This window comes from Plectropomus leopardus, chromosome 12 (genome assembly GCF_026936395.1).
Source record: "Plectropomus leopardus strain MGB_pleo_1.0 chromosome 12, ASM2693639v1, whole genome shotgun sequence".
NCBI lineage: Eukaryota > Metazoa > Chordata > Actinopteri > Perciformes > Serranidae > Plectropomus > Plectropomus leopardus.
Window position 1 is genome coordinate 14,753,018 of NC_142187.1, and position 22,969 is coordinate 14,775,986.

At 39.5% G+C, this 22,969-nt stretch overlaps 3 protein-coding genes across 3 annotated transcripts; 2 read left to right on the forward strand and 1 right to left on the reverse strand.

Annotated features, from left to right (window-relative positions):
- Positions 1-1,928: 1,928 nt before the first annotated feature.
- Positions 1,929-10,732, forward strand: LOC121951679 (Krueppel-like factor 9). Its single transcript, XM_042498111.2, has 2 exons — positions 1,929-2,734; positions 4,552-10,732. Exons 1-2 carry the CDS (start codon positions 2,233-2,235, stop codon positions 4,797-4,799), a joined length of 750 nt encoding a protein of 249 aa, XP_042354045.1. The 5' UTR covers positions 1,929-2,232; the 3' UTR covers positions 4,800-10,732.
- Positions 10,733-10,903: 171 nt separating this feature from the next.
- On the reverse strand, positions 10,904-19,813 carry colgalt2a (collagen beta(1-O)galactosyltransferase 2a). Its single transcript, XM_042498283.2, has 12 exons — positions 19,493-19,813; positions 19,105-19,215; positions 18,837-18,954; positions 17,832-17,966; positions 17,536-17,740; positions 16,528-16,647; positions 16,119-16,192; positions 15,924-16,030; positions 14,677-14,809; positions 14,411-14,538; positions 13,344-13,550; positions 10,904-13,258 (listed from the first exon to the last, which is right to left on the reverse strand). The coding sequence occupies exons 1-12, from the start codon at positions 19,735-19,737 to the stop codon at positions 12,979-12,981; spliced, it is 1,863 nt and encodes a 620-aa protein (XP_042354217.2). The 5' UTR covers positions 19,738-19,813; the 3' UTR covers positions 10,904-12,978.
- Positions 19,814-21,061: 1,248 nt separating this feature from the next.
- tsen15 (TSEN15 tRNA splicing endonuclease subunit) lies at positions 21,062-22,725 on the forward strand. The gene is made up of 4 exons (XM_042498434.2): positions 21,062-21,262; positions 21,345-21,426; positions 21,930-22,065; positions 22,156-22,725. Exons 1-4 carry the CDS (start codon positions 21,197-21,199, stop codon positions 22,325-22,327), a joined length of 456 nt encoding a protein of 151 aa, XP_042354368.2. The 5' UTR covers positions 21,062-21,196; the 3' UTR covers positions 22,328-22,725.
- Positions 22,726-22,969: the final 244 nt, after the last annotated feature.

Consider the following 22,969-nt stretch of genomic DNA (forward strand, 5'->3'; position numbering starts at 1 on the left):
CATGTGCCACATATGGAGGCAGAATTTTGTTTTTTGCAGAAGGGTTAAGCAGTTTGAAAGCTTGTGGGCCAATGGCATAATATCCGCTGTAATATATTATCTGCAGGAACCGAGGACAAAATAAGAAGAGAAGTCCTCATAGTTAAATAGAGTAGCACTGTAATAGTAATTACAGAATATTTTGCTACTGTACATTGTTCTTCAATAGTAAAATAGATTTGCTTAGGTGCTGTTCAGTATTTATGACAGAGGAGGGGGCGGTGCACAACAGGGGAGGCACTTCAAATACTTTCTTAAGAACTGAGGAGGGAGGTATGTTTTTTAATTTGACTTAGAGGAGGGACATGGACAGTGTTGAATGCGGGGCCCGTTCATTCCTACGAGAGCTGAGCAGGAAGCTAAAATGGTGTTTACTGTCTACTGTTGTCTACTGTTGTCTACTGTTGTCTACTGTTTGGCCACTACAAAAAATGGCTTCAAGGCCAGGCACATCTCCTGAGAATATGTTTGAAAGGAACATTTTCTTTAAAAATCACACCATTAAGCATACCTGTAAACTGTGAAATAGGGTTGTAATGGTATGAGATCATCACAGTTCAATAATCGTCCCAGAAAGTATTACAGTTTCATGGTATCACAGTATTACAGAAATATTATTATGATCAGTCAGAATGACACTTAAAGTGATGAAAACAGAAGGGTTAGATTGGTTTGAACAAATAATTTATCATGATAATTAAGACTTGAAACCATTTTCAAAGTATAGTATGTGATAGTATGTGTAAAAAAAATATCCCTTTTGAAAATAATTAAAACAAAGGTAAGATTCTCTGTCCAGATTTATTTTTCCTCAATATTGTCAATATGCAAATATGCACAATACAATAATTGTCACCTTTCATATCAGAGTACACCATAAAAGCGGTATATCGCTGCAACCCTACTGTGAAATATGGTTAACTATGGTAGAGGAAGGTTCATGCATTTTCGCCGTCTATGAAGGAGGCTCAAGGAAAAATATTTGTAGGTCCGGGGAAGGTCTCTTTATGATAAAGTATTCTCTTTGACATTATTTGAGGATACACACACACTCAGTATGACCATAATCAATAAGCCACACAACCAGTGTGAACTCTATTCTATTAAAAGCTGTTTCATAAACTTCCCTGAAGATAAACAACTACAGTCAAGAGGTAAGCTTAAGAGAAGAGAGACATCTAGTGTCTAAGGGATAGGAACTGATGAAAAAGTAGACTTAGGGAGCCATGATGGCTCTTTATTTAACTGTATTTGCCAGAAATGTGAAATAAAAAGCCCTGCTCCATTCAGCCACGGTCTTCAGCCTCTAAATGAGCTAAAACTAAATTACCCATCAAACCTTTCATCCCCATCGCCTCCTTCCCCCGTCATTAACCAAGCTGCCTGCCTGCCACCCACTTTCCACGATGCACCCGCCGCTCTGGTCCACGCCCGTGCTGCGACGTCAGACACTGCGTGCTGCTGGCTGACGCTGCGTTCAGAAACTGGAGAAAAACTGTATTTCGGAGCTTCCTCTGAAAATATACCGCTAACCTGCTTTCACCCCCAACTTTAAGGTCATACAGCAGTGGCAGTTGTTACGTCAGTTATGCCAATTATACTTTCGTGTGATAAAATACAAAACAATCATACCTGTGATTCAGTGATAACATTCGCAATACGTTTGAAGGACACAATTTGATGTTTGATTGAGCTTGATAATATGATATGAGGTTTGCTGCTAGACGGTGAGCTAAATGTGTAATTTATCGAAACGATGTTGGAGTGGATGTAGAGACGAAAATTAAGCATTGGTGCGCCCTTTGTAGAAATTTAAAGACATTAAAGAAAGAAAAGATAGTTGACCGTCTGGCCCTGAACGCATCTTTAGTCCGAACCAGGGGGCGTAGGTTTGACCGGCTTGTGAAGCTCAGACACAATGAACCGTCAGACAGTGAGGGGCACGCATGTTAGGCTGGAGGCATAGACACCGTTTTATCACATTATTATTCCTAAGTGTGCCTTTTATTTGATTTATTTAGTCCTTTTCAAACTACTGGTACACTGTATGGCGGTAACAAGGCAAATCTGGAAACGGTTGGTTCGTCGAGTTTGATGAAAACGAGGTCAGGCTCAGACTACCGTTAGCCCCTCCTGTTGGATTTTTTTCGTTGTTTTTTTCTAGATAAAGCCAACAAAACAAGGCAGATAACAATGTCGTTGACTGCTTCGCCTGATTATTTCGCTGCCGAGTGTCTGGTGTCGATATCCAGCGGTCCTGTCCTGCACAGACCCACCCCAGTCGCCCCTGCCAGCCAGCCGGCCACGGTGGGCCTGCTCCCCGGGGAGCCCGACGTGTCGAGCGAGGACAGGGAAGTGCGGGAGACGCTGAGGCTGGAGGGGGCCAACATGATGGCGGTGGCCGGTATCCTCACCGACCTGCACGGCAAGTTCCGCCCCATGTCGGCCTACTCGGAGAGCAGCAACTCCTCATGTGGCGGAGAGAGCGGTTACACCACGTTGTCCGACCCGACCACCCCTACCATGACCCCCTCCGCCACCCCTGTCCCCGGACAGCAGCAGCTGAGGGGGGGAGGAGGAGGAGGCGTGGGGGCCCCGCGGTCCCCGGTAAAGCGACATCAGTGCACTTTTGACGGATGCGACAGAGTTTATGGGAAATCGTCCCACCTGAAGGCACACATCCGGACACACACAGGTACGGAGACAACAACAATTTGGTTGCATCAGCAGTTCAAGTGTTGTTGTAGCCAACTAAACTTTGTCCCCAACTTCTGCTTTTTCGATGACACACACGCCCATGTTGTTATTACCATTATAATGGGAGAAAAGTGGGAAATGGTGTGCTCTTTTATACTTTATGGGATTAACTAACGGTGGCGTGGTGGTGGCAAATGTTTCCCCACTTGGCACCGTAACGTGGCCAAACAAAGAGGGAAAGACAGAAAAACTCTCCTTCAGAGACTCTGACAAAGAAGTAAACTAACAAAAGAACTGGGCTGGACGTTAAAACCGGTGACGGAGGTCTTCCTCCCGCCTGGATTTGCATATGAAATGAACGTAAGACGAAACCTTAACGTCGCGAGCAATGAGTTCATTGTCGGGCCCGGTCTGTCCTGATGATGGCAGCAGCAAGTGCTTGATGTTTTGGCTGTTAAGTTTTTTCTTTGGGCATCACCTCCTCTTCCTGGCGTCTGCTGACGAGTTAAAATCGATTTTATTCTCTGCATTGTGTAAATTATTGATTAAAATGTTTGAGGAGAAGCTGCAGGAGGCGCGTCCAATAATGGATGCGTCAACCGTACAGTAGGAAATAACATTTTTGGGTTGTTTTTTTTTGCAGAGAAAAATAATTGAATATGCAGATGCGCCTCACTTCACAAACTGTGGCAATAACTTACAGTCTATTGCCACAATGTTAAAAGCGACATATTTGGAAATAGGACCCACCCATCACAGTAAAAACAGCTCTACTACCGAGTTAAAACGTGCGTGGGATTTTTCACAAAATGAGGGGAATCGGTGTGTTCAGGGTCACTGAGCAGGCGCAAACGGATTAAGTACAGGAAACGGCTCAAAGAAACTGTGGTGGGAACGCCCATAAAGAGTTCTGCAACAACAACGTGGCCCTGGCTTTGTGATCTTGAAAATGGCTACGAGCATCCTACTCGCTTATCCTGGTTTTGCTCATTCTGCCTGCAGGAGATTAAGGCTAGTAGTAGCTTAGGAAGACTAATCTGAAGAATCTCATGCCTAGATGGGTTTTGTCACGAATTTAACTATGTAGAGATTAATATTACAACATATTACATAAATGTAAAGCAGGCAGTAAATTTTCATCAACATCTTTGTATTTAATGTGCAACAGTAAACTTTAATTACGCTACAGGGATGTAGTTACACATGTCCTACCAATATCTCATTTAATACACAAATTATAAACAAACCTACTCTGCCCCAATTATTTATAAAATGTTTGCAATAATCAAACTGCACAGCCGTTACATAGGCATGAATTGCACATATTCGTTTTGAAACCCCTTTGTTGATTAGTCAGTAGATAGAAAATAATCCAAGATCATTTTTATATTTTTTTTCAAGCAATAATACTCCTGAGTTCACTTTTAACTGTAAATATTTTTTTTTTGTGCTCTGTGATAATTTGAATATTTGGGGAATTTAAGGTCAGACAAATCAGCTATTTAGAGACTTCTTGTGCTTTTGCAACTGGTGTTTTCACTCTGTTCTGACATGTTAAAAACAAGCTGGAATTAATACATCTAGAAAATCTGCAGATTAATTGCTAAAAAACAACAACAATTGTGTATATTAGCTGCTATTTAATCACTGTTCTGCATCAATGCAGCACTGGTTTGTAATAGCTGTATAGAATGGGAGTATGTGATCCTCTTTCAAGTGTATTTACATCATCAAAAATATCTGGTGCATTTTCATAGGGTAAACTTTAAGGTACAGTAAGTGATGGTTCTCCCCCCTTACCTCCACTGTCTTCAGGTGAGAGGCCCTTCCCATGCACCTGGCCAGACTGTGAGAAGAAGTTTGCCCGTTCCGATGAGCTCGCCCGCCACACCCGCACCCACACAGGGGAGAAACGCTTCCTGTGCCCGCTGTGCGATAAGCGCTTCATGCGCAGCGACCACCTGATCAAGCACGCCCGCCGTCATCCAGACTTCCAGCCCTCCATGTTGGGCCGCAGCAAGGGCTCCTCCTCCTCCTCTCCCAGCCCGGCCATGCACCATTAGGATGGTTTGGGGGTTTCCTGACAGGAGCACAGAAGGTCACAGTGGTTTCAATTTAACCAGCTACAATCAGATCCACTGAGTAGGATTTAGCATTGCTGTGTTGTACTCAAAAATGTGCACATAACACACACAACACACACAGAGCTGGATGTGAGGGGGAAGCATCTTCATCCCTCCATCAACACAGATGAGTCATGTGACCACTATCCACCTGCTCAACGTAACTAGGGTTGGGTATTGAGAATGCTCCAAAATCTTTATGAAGAGAGGATTCGTTAAGAAATTTGCTTTTCGATTCCACTCATCGTTTCCTGAAAGCAAAGTTTGGACCTACTTTACTTCAATTACATTGCCAGTTACACGTGCATCAAAGCACGTGTATAACGTTTACAACGAGACGGACTGCAGCTAGCTTTTAAAAGTGTGGCTACACTTCACAAAAGACAGTAACGATGCAGTGAAATGTAATCACAACATGAAAATAAATACATGCGAGGGAACGAAGGCTGTCTAACACGACAACACATTTACTACAGAATGTTAGGAGAATGCAGAATTTTTATGTCCTGTATCAAAGTGAAATTAAATTAAACATTTTTATAGAACAAAGACCAGTTAGGAATGTCTGTTTTTAGTTAATCTGCTTAATGAAGTGCAGGGCAAATTAAGGTACTTCATCACATTGATGCAAAAAATCTGTAAAACCAAACCATAAAGCTGTCCTGCTCATCGATTTACAACATCACCTAATATAATTATATTTGCCTCTAAAAGCAAATCAAATGTAACAACGTTCAGTTTTTCTGTGGCACAACAGAGAATTCTGAAAGTTTTTCTCTTTTTTTTTTACCAAAAAACAAATCACTTATACTTCCTCATTTATTACATGTTTTTGGCAGCCTAAACTAAATAAAAATAAATGTTTTTTTTATGTTTAACATACTTTGTTTTCTTTCCTTGTTCAGGATTCGATGAGAATGGGAATCATAAAGCAGCTTTAAATCGATGAAGTGAACCCAACCCTAAAAAATAACCTCATTTTCTAAAACACTTACACAAATTGCAGGGATTTTTCACATTATCCGTAAGAATCTGCACATTCATCATCAGCCAAAATTCCTCTGTTTTCTTGTGGTTAATTTGTAGATTGTTGTTGTGCTCCTCAGTACCATTTATTTACCATGAGTAGCACAAAATTGTGATGTTAGGTAGCGAGGCTGTGACTAGAAGCCTTTTAGCTATTTTTTCTAGCTTTGCTGATTCCATATAAAAAGTTTATTTTAGTGGTGACACATTCCTTCATTTTTATTGCATTGGTAATTATCATTGAGGATATTTTGTAATGTTTTCTTTATATTCAATTTAACTATAGATCAAATATTGATTTTGCCAGAAAGTGGATCAAACTTCACTGTAAAAGAGCTGTTTGCACGCCACCTTTAAGTCTAGATCAGTTATCACCCATGAAATGCTGACACATAATAAACAGTAGTATTATGTCTAATACTGATGCAAATGTAAATAAGCTTTAAGCTTCTAATGTAGATAAATGGTAATGCTACTAGCAGCAGAATTAATACATGTGATGAATTGTAGTCCTTATATTAGGGGTAACAGTATACTCTTGATAGGATGGCATTGCTTGTGAGTGTTGGTGTGTATGTGTTTTTATTTACATTTTTGTTAGCGACAGAACTGGGACAAGTATGTATGAGATGATTTCAAAATATTTGTGGGGAAAATGATGACATGAGTGGAGCTTGACGCAGCCTGATGCCTTCAAAGTAAAAGTGTTCACCCCACTTGTCAGGGATGTGGAGCAACACGGCAGGACTCATTTCAGGATTAAGTGTGCCAGGTGTTTATGTACACTATTTGAGTCTTACACGTAGCGTTAAAAAAAACATCCTGATAGAACTATTTTTGTGGGGATCAAAATTGGTATGAAAACTGCTTCTCTGCTCCCATTTAGGTTTTCTAATACCAGTGGATTTTATCAGGATGTACATGTTGACTTGTCAAACAGGCAAAAGCAAAGGTGCAAATAATACAATTAATGATGGCTCTATTAATCTGTGTTTGACAAGTCAAGATGTCCACTGTGATGAAGAAATATTACAATGTTAGAGAAACAATTGAGGATTCATTAAAGGGTAGCTTCTAGGGGTGCAAATCACCAGTTTCATCACAATGTAAAATATATCGATTCTTTGGGTAACAAAACAATTTCTGCCAATATCACAACATCTGCCACGATACAATTTCGATTCGGTTAAGTGGCCTGTGATAGATATAAGAGGATATCAAATGCCCATTTAACACAGTCTGTCACTAAAACAGCTACCACCCTGTTTTTTGGGGGTTTTTTTTAAATTTTGGCCATAAAAGACAAAAACATAAATACTTTGAATAATTGTAATCCAATCAGTGCAGTAAAGTTTAAGTTAAAACAACTTAACTAACTCTTAAGAAAACCGCATATGAGTTAACATTCAGGAATTTATGTCAGAAAAAAATGTTTTCATTTTTACTCAAACCATGACCTTTATCCTATAACTTCAGGGTAAATTGGCACAAAGCCCTGAAGACAAACATCTTCCTACAGCAAAAAATCATGGATTGACAACATTTTTTGACGATAGTAGAGAATTTGGTTCAATAATAACTGTCAAGGTTCGCAAACAGAACAGTTGTTTGTTGCTAGTCACAAAGTATTAACTTTGCTAACGGATTTTTCCTTTAGTCGTAGCTTAAAAAATGGCATGTATTATTATTATACTTTTTCTTACCGCTGACTTCACTGCATCTCAGTCTGCATGCTCGCTTTTATTCAGCCAACATTGTAGAAACAGAGCAGCTAATGTTGCAGCTCCAAGTTAGCAAAGTGAAAACCCGGCGGGTACGTCGTCCTTATATCACGTAACGGCGTCGTTTACATTCAGTATGTGCGCTGTCTGCTGACCCCTCGTCTTATATCCGAAATCGAAATATTATATATGTCACTGCTGGTTTATTCACGAGCAAATTACGTTTTCCGCGTCGTCCGTTTCTTGGCTGCTCGCCACCTGCCTGCACGAGGCTATTTGATTGTGACGCAGACTTTCAAAATAAAAGCAGCAAAAAGATGGCGATATATATTGATGTTTTCACTTTGCATTGATAAAATTGCATTGTTGATCATTGAATCGATATATCGATCCAGATCAATGGATCCATATAACCCCTAGTGACTTGTGTGTTTTTCAATGTTGACACTGTTTTCCCATGTGTATGCCTCTGAGTGATAAATGTAAGCAACAATTTTTTAAATTGGTCAAACGCTAAGCTGCAATGTAACCACTAGGGTCATTAATGCACCATCAGTTTACATCCACTAAGTGTTTGTTTTTGCCACTGAAAGGCTCAGATTGTTATCCACATTGTCTGACAGCATTATAGAATGGATCCCCACAGAGATAGGCCTTTTACTTAAAGACTAGGATCCTTAAGGCTAAGGCTAAGCCCTGAAAAAACCCTTGTGAAACTAATGATAAAGTCCTTTTATCATCGTAAAACACACTTTGTTTAAAGACGACAGAAATCAAAGCTCACAAAAACCATCTTGGTAAATCCCTAATTCACTCAGTTAGCTGTCATATTATGCTGCGCTATACAGGTTAAATTACTGTTTATTTAAATATTCTCTGTTGGGCTTTGCAACAGCGATTTCAGGACTGTTTCTGGTTAAATAAAAAGGATCTGAAATGTTATCAGACAATTTTAATAACAATCCGAGCCTGTCAGCAGCAAAAAACAAGTACTTTTAGTGAATGTAAAGTGACGGTGGAACATGCCTCGCGTGGTTTAATTGTGGTCCGTTTCATGGCCCCACTGCAGCATTCTCACTCTATACTCGACCAGTCAAAAATTGCCATTCCCTTTAGTCACTTAGACACAAAACATAGGAAAGGGGTCCAGGTTGAAAAATACAGAAGTAACCCTTTAACAACTTGTCAAGTACATTTAAAAATAAGGCACCTGAGTATTCCTACATGTAAAAAAAAAAGGTCAATACTCCTCATGTATTTCAGGAAAAATAACATTAATGAGAAAACCTCAAATAATTTATATATTTCAAATCTATTTGAGTGCATACAGTGCCCAGATCTGATTATAGAAAGGTTGAAACTTTTTTTTTAATGTTTCCACACTGTTTGTCCAGCTCATGGACATATTCCTTTATCTCAGTGAACAACACTTAAAGCCTTAAACTATGTCATAACTACTTTGCACCATGTTTACAGTTGGATCATTGTATAGGTATATATGCCCTCCGGTGGGCCCATACTCATTATGCAATATGGCACTTTTTTCTTACAGGTGTATTTGGCTGAATAGTGTAATGGCTTGCACTGTCACTATGCTTCTACGAGCAAGCACTGTGGAACTTTGCTAATGTGTTGATAACCAATGGTTTGTAAAACTGCCTTTTTGTCCAAGTGCTTTAGAAAGCGTGATAAAAGAAGTGGTTAGTTTTTGATTTTGTTCATTTTTTTAGTGTTTGCTTAGTCATCCAGGCCATCTCTTGTTGTGGATTTTTTTATTCTCGAAATGGAACACGCTTCACTTTCCAGACTGGTTGAGTTTGTCTCCTCCGCACTAAGACTTCAGATGTCTTCCTCAGTCACATTTCATCCCATCTATCTATCTATCTATCTATCTATCTATCGATCGTTTCACTGTTGAGCTCATTTAATGAGAGTTGTACTCATTGGAGTGAATGCAATGCTTTGAAATTTTGTACACATTTTTCTTTTTCAGAGGTTCAATCTGTTGACAGTTTGTGGTTGCTGCTGGCAGTAACCATGAACGCATGGACTGTTTAACAAACACACGCAATATACCTGTTTTTTACTATGTCTTCAAACGGAAATATCTCACTCAGACTGTCCGGGTCTCAAAGCTATAATATCACAATAACAACATACCTCACTGACTTGTTTTATTTTTATCGGTGTCTTTACAAAAATCCATCCAACCCGTCTTTCAGAAAGTCCCACAAAGCCATTGAGCCTTGGATTTCAGAAACTAGTTTTTATCAGCTAGATGGTCTGCTATGTACCTTTGTCCTTATCTTGTCTGTATATGCAACATCACTACTACCTATGTAGCAGCAGAATTTCCTATTCCCTGCCTCAGTTAACTTCTGTTGCTAATAGACAGTAGCAAATGAATCTCCGGGATAAATCCTGCACCAACAGCCCCTCTCAGTAAAGCCCAGCAGGAGTTTTAGTTATCAAGGGACAGACTTTTCTGGCTCGGGCAGAGGCTCAAAAGGGGTTTTATAATGTAAAAGAAATACCTGTAGACTGTCACGTCACTGCAGATTTCAACTGAAAGAGCTCAGTCCAAATCTATTTGTTCATATCACTGAATGTGGCTTGATGACAGGCGAGCGTTATCCAGTTTGGATTTAATGTTTTGCTGCCTCGCTGGGAAAAAAAAAAAAAAAAATGCGGTAATTTCTCTTGTCACCACACTAATTCAGATATGCACATTGTACAGAAACGGATGTTTTTTAAATTGATGCCTAATTTTTACATTAATGTAATTTTTTAAAAATCCTCTTATCAAAGCTTTAGTTAAGGTAAATATGAGGAACTGTGGAACTAAATAATTGGTGCAACAAGCTGTTTTGATATTTATATTCTCAGGTGTCTTAAATTTTGAGCATTGGGGTTTCAATATTTCCTGTGCAACACCTAAGTACAAGCATGTTTTATTTCTTTTGTTATGCTGATTAATTTATTCCAAAAATGTATCATTTGTGTGGTTTAATTATTCTTTTCATAACTCATTTTGTGATATGGAACAGTACTAATATTAAATGGTTCCATTGTTTGCTTGACATGAAAATACCAGTGCTTTTTTAAGAATAAAAATCCTTAAGTTGATTGCTGTTAAGCTTTGTGTGTGTTTTTGCCTCTGCACTATATGTACATACAGGCGAACATTTTCAAAAAGTTGGCCTTAATAAGATGTGAACAGAAACAAGTTCATTTAATAAGTAAAAAGTGCTGCAGCTGGGTTAGGGTTAGGTTGTAATCCTAAACAAATGCCTTTGATAATGTGATGTCACCATTGGTGAAAAAGAAGTGACACCTTAACCAAGTAATGCATTTAATGCTGTTTTATTATTTTAATTGAGTGGCAGCAGGGCTGCATTATTTTCTCAAAGTCCTACCCCCAACATTTCAGGTTCAAACATTAGATTAGTGTACTGCTGCAACCATGACAAAATAGATGCGTTACCTTTCTTCTGTACATCTGATTTGTTTTAAGTCAGTTGAATTGTTTGAAAATTCATGCCACCAAAGCCCAATATCAACTGACTTAATTACTGCATTAAAGGAATAATTCGTGTTTTTTGAAGTAAGACTGTATGAGGTACTTATCCATAGTCAGTGTATTGCATACAGTAGATGGCAGTCAGCGAGATCCCTGTTTACAGAAACAACAGAGACTCCCACCCCAAAGCTTAGGAATACATTACTGTGGATGGGGGTTGACAGAAAAGCATATTTTAGCCTCTTTAAAAAATGCCTACCTCGAAAAAATAAAATAAAATAAATTTTAGTATAAGTAAGTTTTCTCAACAGCACAACTTCTGTATTCCTACACTGAATCCCAACTGCGTCATGCACTGTATTACATCGCTGGTCAGCTGTGTGAATCAGAAGCTGGCTGTTAAGTGATCCATCCGAAACAAAACTTAGCTTTTCTAAAGATGTCACATATTTGTGTTTTTCCAGGCTATTTGAAGAAAAAAGTAAAAACTGCTGTGGCCAGTTACACTGAATGTAAACATCAACACTTCACCTGCAAAGACTGAGACAACTCTGCATTAGCGGTGACCATATCTCTCAAAACAATTATATAAAACCACCACAGAGACACTGGGGAGCACTGCTGTACCCAACCATCAGGTAAATCCCACTAAATACCTACAAATAAATGAAACCACTCACCAAACAACCAGTGAAATGTCAAGTGCTGACATCCTCTGATTCAGAAAGATCCTGAGGTTGTGTTGTAACCAAGTCCAGGCAGCAGCAGCTCTGAGTCCACAATGAGTTTGTGCTTCCAGTGTTTCCACAGAAGTTTCTCATCTCTGTCTCTTTTACAGCCCGTTCAGTCTCCCTCCTCAAAGTTCTTCTTTATACTCCAGTTTGTTTACTTAGCCTATCCATTTGTGTTAGCAGTGAACGCCTTTTCGTTGTTGCTCTAATAGTCACTCAATTTTTTGCTGTTGTCTCTTCCTCAAACCATTGAGAGTCTAATCAGAACAGCTGAGCGGCGGAGTAATACAGCGCACAGCACCATTGGGATTCTGCGCAGGAATACAGAAGTTATACGGTTGAGAAATGTAGTGCCAACAGAAGGGGCTGTCTGAAGGTCAGGCAAAGCAGTGAAAATACTCTAAGTATACCGTTTACTTAGACTGATGTTGATTTTTTGAAGTAGGCCTTTTTTAAAGTGGCTAAGATATGTTTTGCTGTCAACCCTACTCCACAGCACTGCATTGCTGAGCTGCAGAGGTGGTAGTCCTGTTTCTGCAAACAGGGCACATGCTGACTGCTCATTGGTGGTAGGTGAGTTAGCAGTAGATGTACGCACTTCTGAGCGTTGATACGGTTGGTGGGTGTAGTTCAGTAGAAAGAAAATAGTTCCTACATGAAACTGCGAAACCGAGTAACTGAGTCATCATTTCTGTTAAGAGACATTGCTGTTGAGTTTTTCAAATGTAGTTTTTGGCGCTTTGAGCCCCACAAGCTGAGTGCCATTTAGTTCCATTATATTAGAGAGAAGGCAGACATATCTGTGGCCACTATCTCCAACACTCGACAACTCACACCAAAACAATCTAGATCAAAAAACAGCACTACTATAAGAGGAAATGTGATTTGGGGGTGAACTGTCCCTTTAATGCTGGGTCTTAGGTGGGTCATTTTGCTAAAATGTGGGTTTTATACTTCATTATTTCAGTTTTATGCATTTTTAAAACTAAACACAGAAAATCGGTTAATAAAACTGTACGTATTGCACAGAGAGGGGGAAGGAATAACTTTCAATTGGAGAGCAGTTGCTAATTTGTGCCTCAGGCCCTCCCTGAGGATGTTGAACCGACCATGACATGACCTTAGAGTTCATCTCTGTTTCCACTGGCAGAAAGAGGAGGCACGCCACCACGAGCAGAGTAAGGAGCGGCAGGTTGGAAGCCTACATCGTCAGTGTCACGCCGCTGTTTGGCTCTGTCTCTGTCCCAGTCTGTTTCCACGGCCTCGTCGTCCCAGATGGTGGAGGTCTCTGTGTCGCTGAAGTAGCCGGGCTCACCGGTGTAGTGTGTGGGGAACAGCAGCAAGGGCTCCACCGAAAACGCTCTCAGGTCTCTCTGCTCGAAATACTGCATGTACTCATCTCTGAAAGGACAGGGGAAAAAAGAAAAGCCTCTTACTACGATTCAAAGCCTAACATTTGAATATGAATACAGTGGGTGAGACTCACTTGGGGTGTTTGTTAAACATGATGGGTAGAAACTCATCAACAGGCAGCATTTTGTTCAGAGGATTTGCCTGCAGGAGCTTCTGGGCCCCATTCAGTGACAGGATGTAACCCAAGGTCCAGTAGGAGTAGCCTGGGTGCACAAGGTTACTGACTCCCTTCACCCATTGCTCTGGCTCCTTCACCTGCAGCCGCTTGCGGCCTACATAACTTTAAGAGAACGGAAAAGTGAGTGAATGTCTGTGGTGCTTCGAATCAAACTTTAGAGGCCTAATTTTTCAAGTATGCAAAGTGTTAAAGTGATGAGGAAAATCATTAAATTCTGATCTTTTAAAGTGCAGTTGTATGAGAGACTTATCCAGAGTCAGTGTATTACCTTACAGCAGATGTCAGCTGGCTGGCTATTATGGACATGGAAACTAAGTAATGTACTGGTGTGGATGGAGGCAGCAATTAAAAAAAAAATAGCTACCTAAAAAATCTATCATTTTTACATGTTTGCTATAGTTGGAATATTTCCACTGCTTTAGTTTTCCAATTGGGAACTTAAGCTGTTATATCACTCTCTTCAGAGCCAGAATCCATTGAGAAAAACAATGATTTAACATCCCTGAACACAGGAGCTGCTGGTCTACCGCTGTCCGTACTGGTTATTTAATCACACAATAACACAAACTAACTCATCGAGGCAGTGGCAGACCAGAAGCTCTTGTGTTTTATTATTAAAATAATTACCATTTTTGTCAATGGAGTCTAGTGAATTTGACAAGAGCACAGATGGGGAACTGAAGCCAGAGCCAGCTGTCTGAAAGGTAAAGCAGTAAAAATACTCTCAGCATAACATATATTTAAACTGTTACAGTTTTTTTTATGTGTGATTTTTTTCAGGAAGATAAAATTTGTTTTGCTGCTGCTTCTGTCCATAGCAGTGCATTGCTTAGCTACCATGTTGCATCTCTAAACTTGGTGTCTGCCAAACAACAGCTACCACATGTGATATACGTTCTATTGATAAGTACCCCATACAATCCCTCTTCAAAGAAACCGAACCATCACTTCAAGTCACTTACACCAGGTCCCATTCAAGTCCCACTCTCTGTACATTTTCCACGATAGTCATCAGTTTGCTGCAAAACCTCGGCTCAAATCTCACATCATCCTCCAGCACAAGCACTTGCTGCAGTTCCTGTTGCACCACCTAGGGGGAACCACATGACAGTAATTAACACTGAACAGTCAAAACCTCTTCATACTGTCTGACCCCATCATACTGCCTCATCAGCTTCACTGCTTTGAGGTATGACTTGTTTAAAATCTTCACAGAGTGAGGCTGCACCTGTTTCCAGATGTTGTAGTGGCTGAGGAAGCAGCCAATTTCTCCTCTTGTCAGCACGCGGTCTGAATATGGGTCTTTGTACCCGGGCAGCATGTCTATCCCCATGGCCTGCAGCTGAGACGAGTTCAGCGCTCTGAGGACAACACAAGGAAACATGATCTTCATAATTACAGTCAGCCATAAGACAAAAAGGTGCTGAAAGGTGAAGCATCGTTTTCACTGTTAGTTTTTGCAGCATTAATGCTGAATACACCCAATAATATTGTTCAGTTGTGATAATGATTCCTCAGCATGATCTTGTCCCAGTATTAAAAGTTTTAGAGCTTTCCACGGTAAACATGAATCGACATCTTGCACACGACGTCTCTCACATGTATTTAAACCCTTGAGCCCTGAGCAAATGTTTGCCAAAAAATCAGATAGAAGACAACAACTTAGCAGGAAATGCCCTGTAAATTGCAAGAAAGTAGTACTACTTTTTAAAAAGCTAAACATTACCAGAGAGCTATATTCTGGAGATACATTCTAATTATCACAATTACATGTTGAAAATTATTTTTAGAAAATTGTTCCGCTTTTCCAGTTTTTGGACAGTTTTTCAGGTAATTTCCCGGTTTGTTTGTTTCTCTACTTTCCTTTCCTTTTTTTTTTTTTTTTCAAATTTTCAGATGATGATCATATACTAATAACTTCCAAGTCATTTCTTTTGAAATTGCCCATTCCCCTCTTCCCATGTTTTCAAGCCAATTTCCCCAGGGTTTAATTTGGTCTCTCCAGACTGCATCTTTATAGATTCTGACAGATCTGTAGTCAGATCCCTGTTTCCCCATCCTCCCTGCTGCAACACAGTTTGATACTTTCCTTATCCCACTTCCAACTCTGAAGGTTATCTTGAAAATAATCTATAGACAAATTTCTCCTTTAAAAACAACATCATTAATAAATAGCATGAAATCCTCATGGGAGGAGGAACTGGATGAGAAAACATCTGATAAACTCTGGGAAGCGTGACTCAAAAGGATGCACTATTCGCCCGATATTCCCAACACTCTGCAACTCTCACCAAAACAGTCTGATAAATTGCACTAAAGGTAAAAGGGAAAATAAGTATTTTTGATTTTGGGGTGAACTGTCCCTTTAATATAATCCACTATTATGTAAATAATGTCTAAACATATCACCTTTTTACTTGTATTTGAATGCCTCTTCCACAACTGCATAAGGAGAACTGTTACTGTTTATCATACTTGCCGTCCACGGCTTCTATCAGTGTAGCGTTGATGCCGAGGATGGCCAAAGACCTCAACATCCTGTCCCGACGGTCTGAGCGGCGCTTCAGATTGATCAGAAAGATCTAGAGGCAGAGAAAAAAAAAGAGTGTTCATTCAAACAGCACTCCATTACTGACAGTATCTCTATAGCTGTTACTAATGTGTCTGTACCTCATCAAATCCCATCTTTCCTGGTTCTTTAGGGAAAGTGTGCACATACTGTGAAGGCTCCATGGTGTAGGCGACTGTAAAGTAAAGTTACACATTTCACATGAAGTGTAGTGAATTTGTCTTTTTTTTGGACCATCTGTTGGTTTCAAGAGAGTTTCTTTGATCAGTTCAACATCTGACTGATGTGAAATAGTCAAATAAGACGGGAAGAACAGGAAGTGAGAGGCAGTGGGCTTTAACAGAGGAGTGAGACATGTGTCAGGACTGTGAGAGCAAAAAGGACCAAAGTTGCTCACAGAGAAGCAAAGAAACAGCAAACTCTGAGGACAGAGCAACTGAAAATTCATCCTGCTGTTCAGTATTGTCAGTTATAAGTGTTAACAGCATAATAGCAAAATTAGGTGCTTACTGAGAGCCTCTGTCATTGTGTGGGTAAAACTCTCCTCCTCTTCCTCAAGTGTCTGGTCTTGTTTGAGGGGCACTGGTAAATATCCATAATGGTCCCTGTTGCACACATACATCTGAACACCTGCAGGGGAGCAGACAGGTCAGGTCTCAGTGCATTTTTAAAAAAAAATTGAATTTGACATTTAGTGACAGAAAGAGTTCACATTCAGTGGTTGGCATAATATATGGTATGACAAAAAAATCATGTTGTTACAAAGCGATATAACATAACTTAATAATGCTATTATTAAGAAGAGCAATAATAGTTATTTATCATTAGGCCTAAAAAAAGTTTATAATGCACATGTTCTATGGAGATGTTTTTATGGGCAAATTTATAATGTTACTACATTTTATACTGTATAGGAACTACTACTTTTGACTTCTGAGTTGTAAAGATAAAAGTGTACTTTAACCCTTTAAAACCTACATCGACATCAGTTTTCTTGTGCTGTGTTTAGATGCATTTCACAAGTAATTAACCCTTTAAACCCTGAGCAAATTTGGTTAGTTTTTTGGGGGGTTTTTTTGATGGGAAAAAAGTTGGCATCTTGGCAAGAAATGTCCTGCAAGCTGTAAGACAATAAAGAAAAATAAAAGAAAATTAAGAAAGATATTATTTTTTAAAAAGCTAAAAGCAAATTAACTACATTTATAATAATCATAATTGTATATTTAAAAGTATGTTACAGAATTTTATTTTTTCTTGAGCACTTTTGTCAGGTCATTTCCTTGTTTTTTTATTTGCTGTCCTTTTATTTTTGCTAATTTAAAAGTTAAAGAAAATTGTTGTTGATCCAGGTTTAAAAGGGTTAAGAAAGGAAAAAATGGGGGTGGTGGGGGTTTACTACCAGATAGGAACAAAACACACTAATGCCTGCCACAAAATGATTATCATCGACATCACAGTAAAATGGTCTTGTGAGTTGGACCTGAAATAAAAGAAAATACAATTTGACAAAGATCTGACCTGCTTGCCGTGACGAGAAAGCGAAAGCCATGATGTCATCTATATGGTAGGGGCACTGGGGGTGAGGAGGGTAGAAGGCCAACGCTTGGCTGGCTCTGCGCCTCACATCCAGCAGGTAAGTGGAGTGCACCATGGGTACTGAAAAGCAGCCCTGTCGCTTCCATTTACGGATGGGAATATACTCCGGTGTTCGCCTGTAGTAGCCCTGTGTGTAAATAGATCCAAAACCATCACTTTCCTGCAGTTTTAAGTTATTTTCTTGCACAAGAAATATATTTTGTGTTATGGTATCTTACCTGAGGAGTCACACCACACCAGAAGTTTGAATAAAGACTTTTTGATTCCAACATGGGAGCCACAAGTGTCAGATTCTCTGCTATCATGTCAGACAACACCTGGCGGTTTGTAAGCAAGTTGTCACTGTCCACAAACTGAGGGACAGAGAAGGAACATTAATAGATGACACAGCGGTGATTTGATCCACCAGATAATGTCACAGTATGACACTTAAACAGACAGTTCACCCCAAAGTCAAAAACACATTTTTTTTCCTCTTACCTGTAGTTCTGTCTGTTAATGTATTGTTTTGGCATGAGTTGCGGGAAGCTGGAGATGTTGGTCGTAGATATGTCTGTCCTGTCCCAAAGAATACATTTGAAAAACTCAACAGCAATGTCTCTTTCCAGAAACCATGACCTGGTTAGTAAAAATAATCCAGAAACCTTATTGTGAGCAGTTTTTATGTAGGAACTATTTTTTTTTAATTTCTCATGTACCACACCAACCAACAGTATCGCTGCACATAATGAAGTGTGCATTTATTCATGGACAAGAGGGTCATGTTCATAACAGAGTGAGATGTAAACATTAATGGCGTCCTCCTGAGTTGTAACATTAGCTAGCTCTGTGGTGCTAGGTGAGCTAGCAGTAGGTGCACGTTTCCTTTTGCGAGATGATACGGTTGGTGGGTGTAATTCGGTACAAATAAAATAGTTCCTACATAAAACTGTTTGCAGCAAGGTCTGTGGATTATTTTGAGTGACAGGATCATAATTTCTGGAAAGAGACATTGTTGTTGACTTTCAAATGTATGTTTTGGCGCTTTGAGCAACACAAGCTGATTGCCATCTAGTTCCATTATATTGGAAAGAAGTCAGAAATCTCTACAGCCGATATCTCCAACACTCTGCAGCTCACACCAAAACAATCTAGACTGACAAATAGCACTACAGGTAAGAGGAAAAATACGTATTTTTGAACTGTCCCTTTAGTTCTTTAAGCCTTGTTTTTTGCTGTCTCACCAGAATGTAATCAGTCCACAGTCGTCGGGCAGCTCTGAGTGCCGCCTGCTTTAATTTCATCACATGGGTGAACCGAGAGTCGGGCCAATGTTTGGGACCCTGCTCATCTGCGTAAGAGCTGACAGAAAGACGGAAATAATATTAATAATGTGAATCTTTTAGAATCAGAGGACATCAGGTTCACCACCACTCTGTTAAATCTATTAGATGGTGGATAATCAATGGAGTTGCTGCTTCAGAGACACATTTTTCTGTGGTGGTTATTCACCTCGGTTGCTCTGTGGGCCTCCACTCCACCGAGTGGTAAAGGTGTTGAACTCCTTTGAGCCACTCGTGAAGCATGGCCGTGCTATTGTCCACACTGTGGTCAGACGCTGCCCTGCAAGTCACAAAGAGCATATGTAAACACTGATAAACACTGACTTCATCTCTTTGTTTTTTTACTTTCTTTCTTTCTTTCTTTCCTCACTCGTCTGAGAATGACAAAAATTGATCAGTTTACACGTACTAACACTGTTTTGTCGTCTCTGCTCTCTCAATCAAATCAGATCCTTTTCAGTAACTCTTTCATTCTTGCAGAAAAAAAATCTACAAACCAAATTCTTAAATGTAAGAAATATGAGCACAGTTTTGAATCAAAAGAAATTAAATTTTACCAGATGGCAATGCGGTCCTTTGGATAGTCCAGTCTCTCAATGCATCCTAAGAAATATGGGAGGCTGTGCTGTGCATTGCGTGCAAGAATAGTGATCAGCACTGTGGGCCTCAGTATAGATGACTCCCGCTGGGCCAATTGAGGTAGATGATCAGCTGACAGCTCTTCTGTGCCACCTGTGTACAGGACGAGCTGTCCTGCTAAAATCACAAAATATAATCTGAATCCCACAAATCCAAGAGGCATATTTCCAACAGGGCACCTTGATGTTTCTGCAGCCTCAGACTGGAGCAAGTGAGGGAGGGAAGGAGACTCTCACACACAAGATAACACACACACACACACACACAGTGGAAGAGAGAGAAGAGAGAAGAGGAGGAGAAACTGAGAGGAGGCTACACAGATATTAGAAGTTATATCATCGGTATTAACTTTCAGAATTATTTAAAAGTATAAATATATAAACAATGTCTCATGTTTTTTTTTAATCCTTTTTTATATATGCTGTAACTGCTTTATTACTTTATGTCAAACCACAATTTAAATTTTTATATTTCATCTTTTTAATACTAATATTAATACTAAAAATAATAATGCATTTAAAACATAAACACTGTCTAATGTTTTAAATCCTTAGTTTACAATTGCTATAATTGCTTTTTTATTTGTCTGTCTACAAATTAGATTTTTAATTTCTTGTAGGTGTATTTAATGATGTTAATATTATTGATAACTGCTAACTAAATATTGTAAAACATAACAACAATGCATATTTTTTCAAATGTCTAACCACAATAGAGATTTCTATATTTTTATTTGTATTTTTTTATATTATTATTATTATTATTTTTAGCAGTAGTAGTAGTAGTAGTGATTGTAGTAGCAGTAGTAGTAATAGTAGAAGTAGAAGTTTGGAAGGTTACTTTGGAGATGTTATAAGTAACAGATTACTGATTACCTTGCTAAAAATGTAATGGGCAAAGTTACATAACTATTTCAATTACTTCATCAAAGTACTGTAACGTATTACCTTTGATTACCTTTCACCTAAAAATATCACATTTCTCTCAATAGATCTGCTGACCCCTGCTGGTCAAAAATATGGCAGAGCAAAAATATGTAAAGCATCAGAATGAATGTTTTATTCCACATATAAACCTTTTACTGCAAATATTGTTTATATGCAACTCCTTTGTAATAGCCAACACTTTGTTTAGTAACTGTAATTTAATTATTATTTTTTTCTCAGTAACTGTAACTGATCACAAATACATTTATTTTATAATTTAATTACTATAAATGGTTACATGTAACCAGTTACTCCACAATACTGATAGTTGTAGTGGTAGTAGTCATAGTAAACTGTATTGTGAAACATATGAACAATATGTAATTTGTGTTATTTTTGAAAGTTAATATACATGCATAGGCCTTAATATAAGTTTAAAAAAAGCATTCAAAAGATTTTACCTTCAAAGTTTTAGCAACAGTGTAGCGTGCTTTTTCTACCCTTCGTTCAGTCTGTAAGGCGGCTGCTGTCTCCGGTCTGATAGCTTTAGATGAAAACATGAGCGAGTAACATTTTCCACCCGGACGACTAATACTGTAGCACGCCGGCAAACCTGAAAACACGATTTACACATGTCGAGACAGCAGACCATGGTTGATCAAACAGTAGCTTCACTCAGCAGGTTCAGTCATTAAAATGTCGGAAGCGTCAGCCAAAACAGAGAAACCCGCACCTGCGAACTGGATGCTGCAGCACCCCGCGGTGAGTGTCCGAGGAGCTCCGTGCTGCGTTCACAGGTCTGCTGCGAGATCATGAAATAAACAGCGCCTCTGTCTTGTTTCAGTATCTGCAAATGAAGAGCCTGGGGGTTGAGGACAGTGCACAAATACACGCAGCTTTCCTCGTGTACATGGATCTCACTGAGGGTGAGTCTGACAAGATTTTTTAGGTTTTATAAAGGACCTATTACTCTTGCCATGCAGAGGCAGGGGGCGTCTGACACCTATTTATGAATTCATTCAACTACCCAGTTGTATTTTCTGTAAATGTCATTATGAAAATGACAGGGAAATTACTCCCACCATTATGAGTTAAATGCCTTAAAAGTTGTTTTTTTTTAACGAAATTTCTTTCTTTCCTTTTTTAAGTTTAATATATTAAAGGGCAAAATGTTTTTACATCACTGTCATGTTTTTATCAGAGCACACAATTCTGACTTGCACAGAAGTTACAAACTACATTAGCCTGTAATCCTTTAATTTGTGTTTGTCTGGCCAGCCAGAGAAAAAGATAAAAACATGTAAACAGGAAAAGGTGGATCAATATTCAGTGGTGACAGAAAAGTCATCTCGTCAACAAAAGTCCCACATCCCCGTAACGACTTACAGTTAGGCTCTCCCTCTGACCCTGTGTGTCCTGTCCTCCGCAGTGCGTCAGTGGAAAAAGGTGTCTTGTGTCAAGAGTCCTGAGCTGCAGGTGGTTTTGCTGGAGGGGAGAGAGAAGGAAGGAGCACCCATTCAGACCATTTTCCCTCTCCCTGTTCACCAACCTCTGAGCCACAAAAGGTAACGAGACACTGGAGAAGCTCCCAGATTTACTTTACTGCCAAAAGTTATCTTCCCAAACTTACAGCTTACGTCCTCTCTGTTGTGCAGCATCCGTCTCGTGCTGGACAGAGGCTTTCCCATGCTGCTGTGCGCTGTAGCTTCTGACTCCACGCTGGTCTACCAGAGGATGACTGATGGGTTGGTGACGCCGGACCCTCCTGTTGGACCCTTCCAGGATTTGGGACGCCGGCAGCACCGGAAGAGACGACAGAAGCACTGACCGGCTGGAATGAGAAGACACCTTGGTGTCGTTGGTGAAACGTAGAAGAGATGAACAGGCAGTTGTTTGGTCTGTCCATGTGAGCTGCTCCTAAAACAAAGATCATGGCAGAAGGTGCGAATGGACCGAACCACAGTCAGAGTGCTCCCAGGGAGAAACAACAAGCTACATCTAGCCAGTGAGACAGATGCACTGACAAGGTGCTCCTTCAGAGATGTGTTCACACAGCCATACACGTGACAGTACGTGGTCACATGTTTCTCAAAACGGGGGCTGATGAGATGGATCCACAAAATATTCTAGATAATTACTAATGCAGACTGACTGATGCTTGATATCTTAGGCTAATGCAGATATTGATATTTTAAAGTTTAATAAAAATGAACTGATTATCAAGACATATTTGTCATTATTATAAGGACATAAAAAATGTTTTTTATGCCAAATAGATATTAAGTATGTGTTCTAAATCCCGTTTTTTGCCCCTTTTATTTTGTTATATCATTAAAAGCAGAAATATCTCTGATTTCAAAAAGATCACTGACCCATGTGACGATTGGGAATCAGAGGTATTCACATGTAACGGCTGAACCAGACACCAGAAAAGTAAACCGTAAATAAAGCTAACTGGGAGAGTGTACA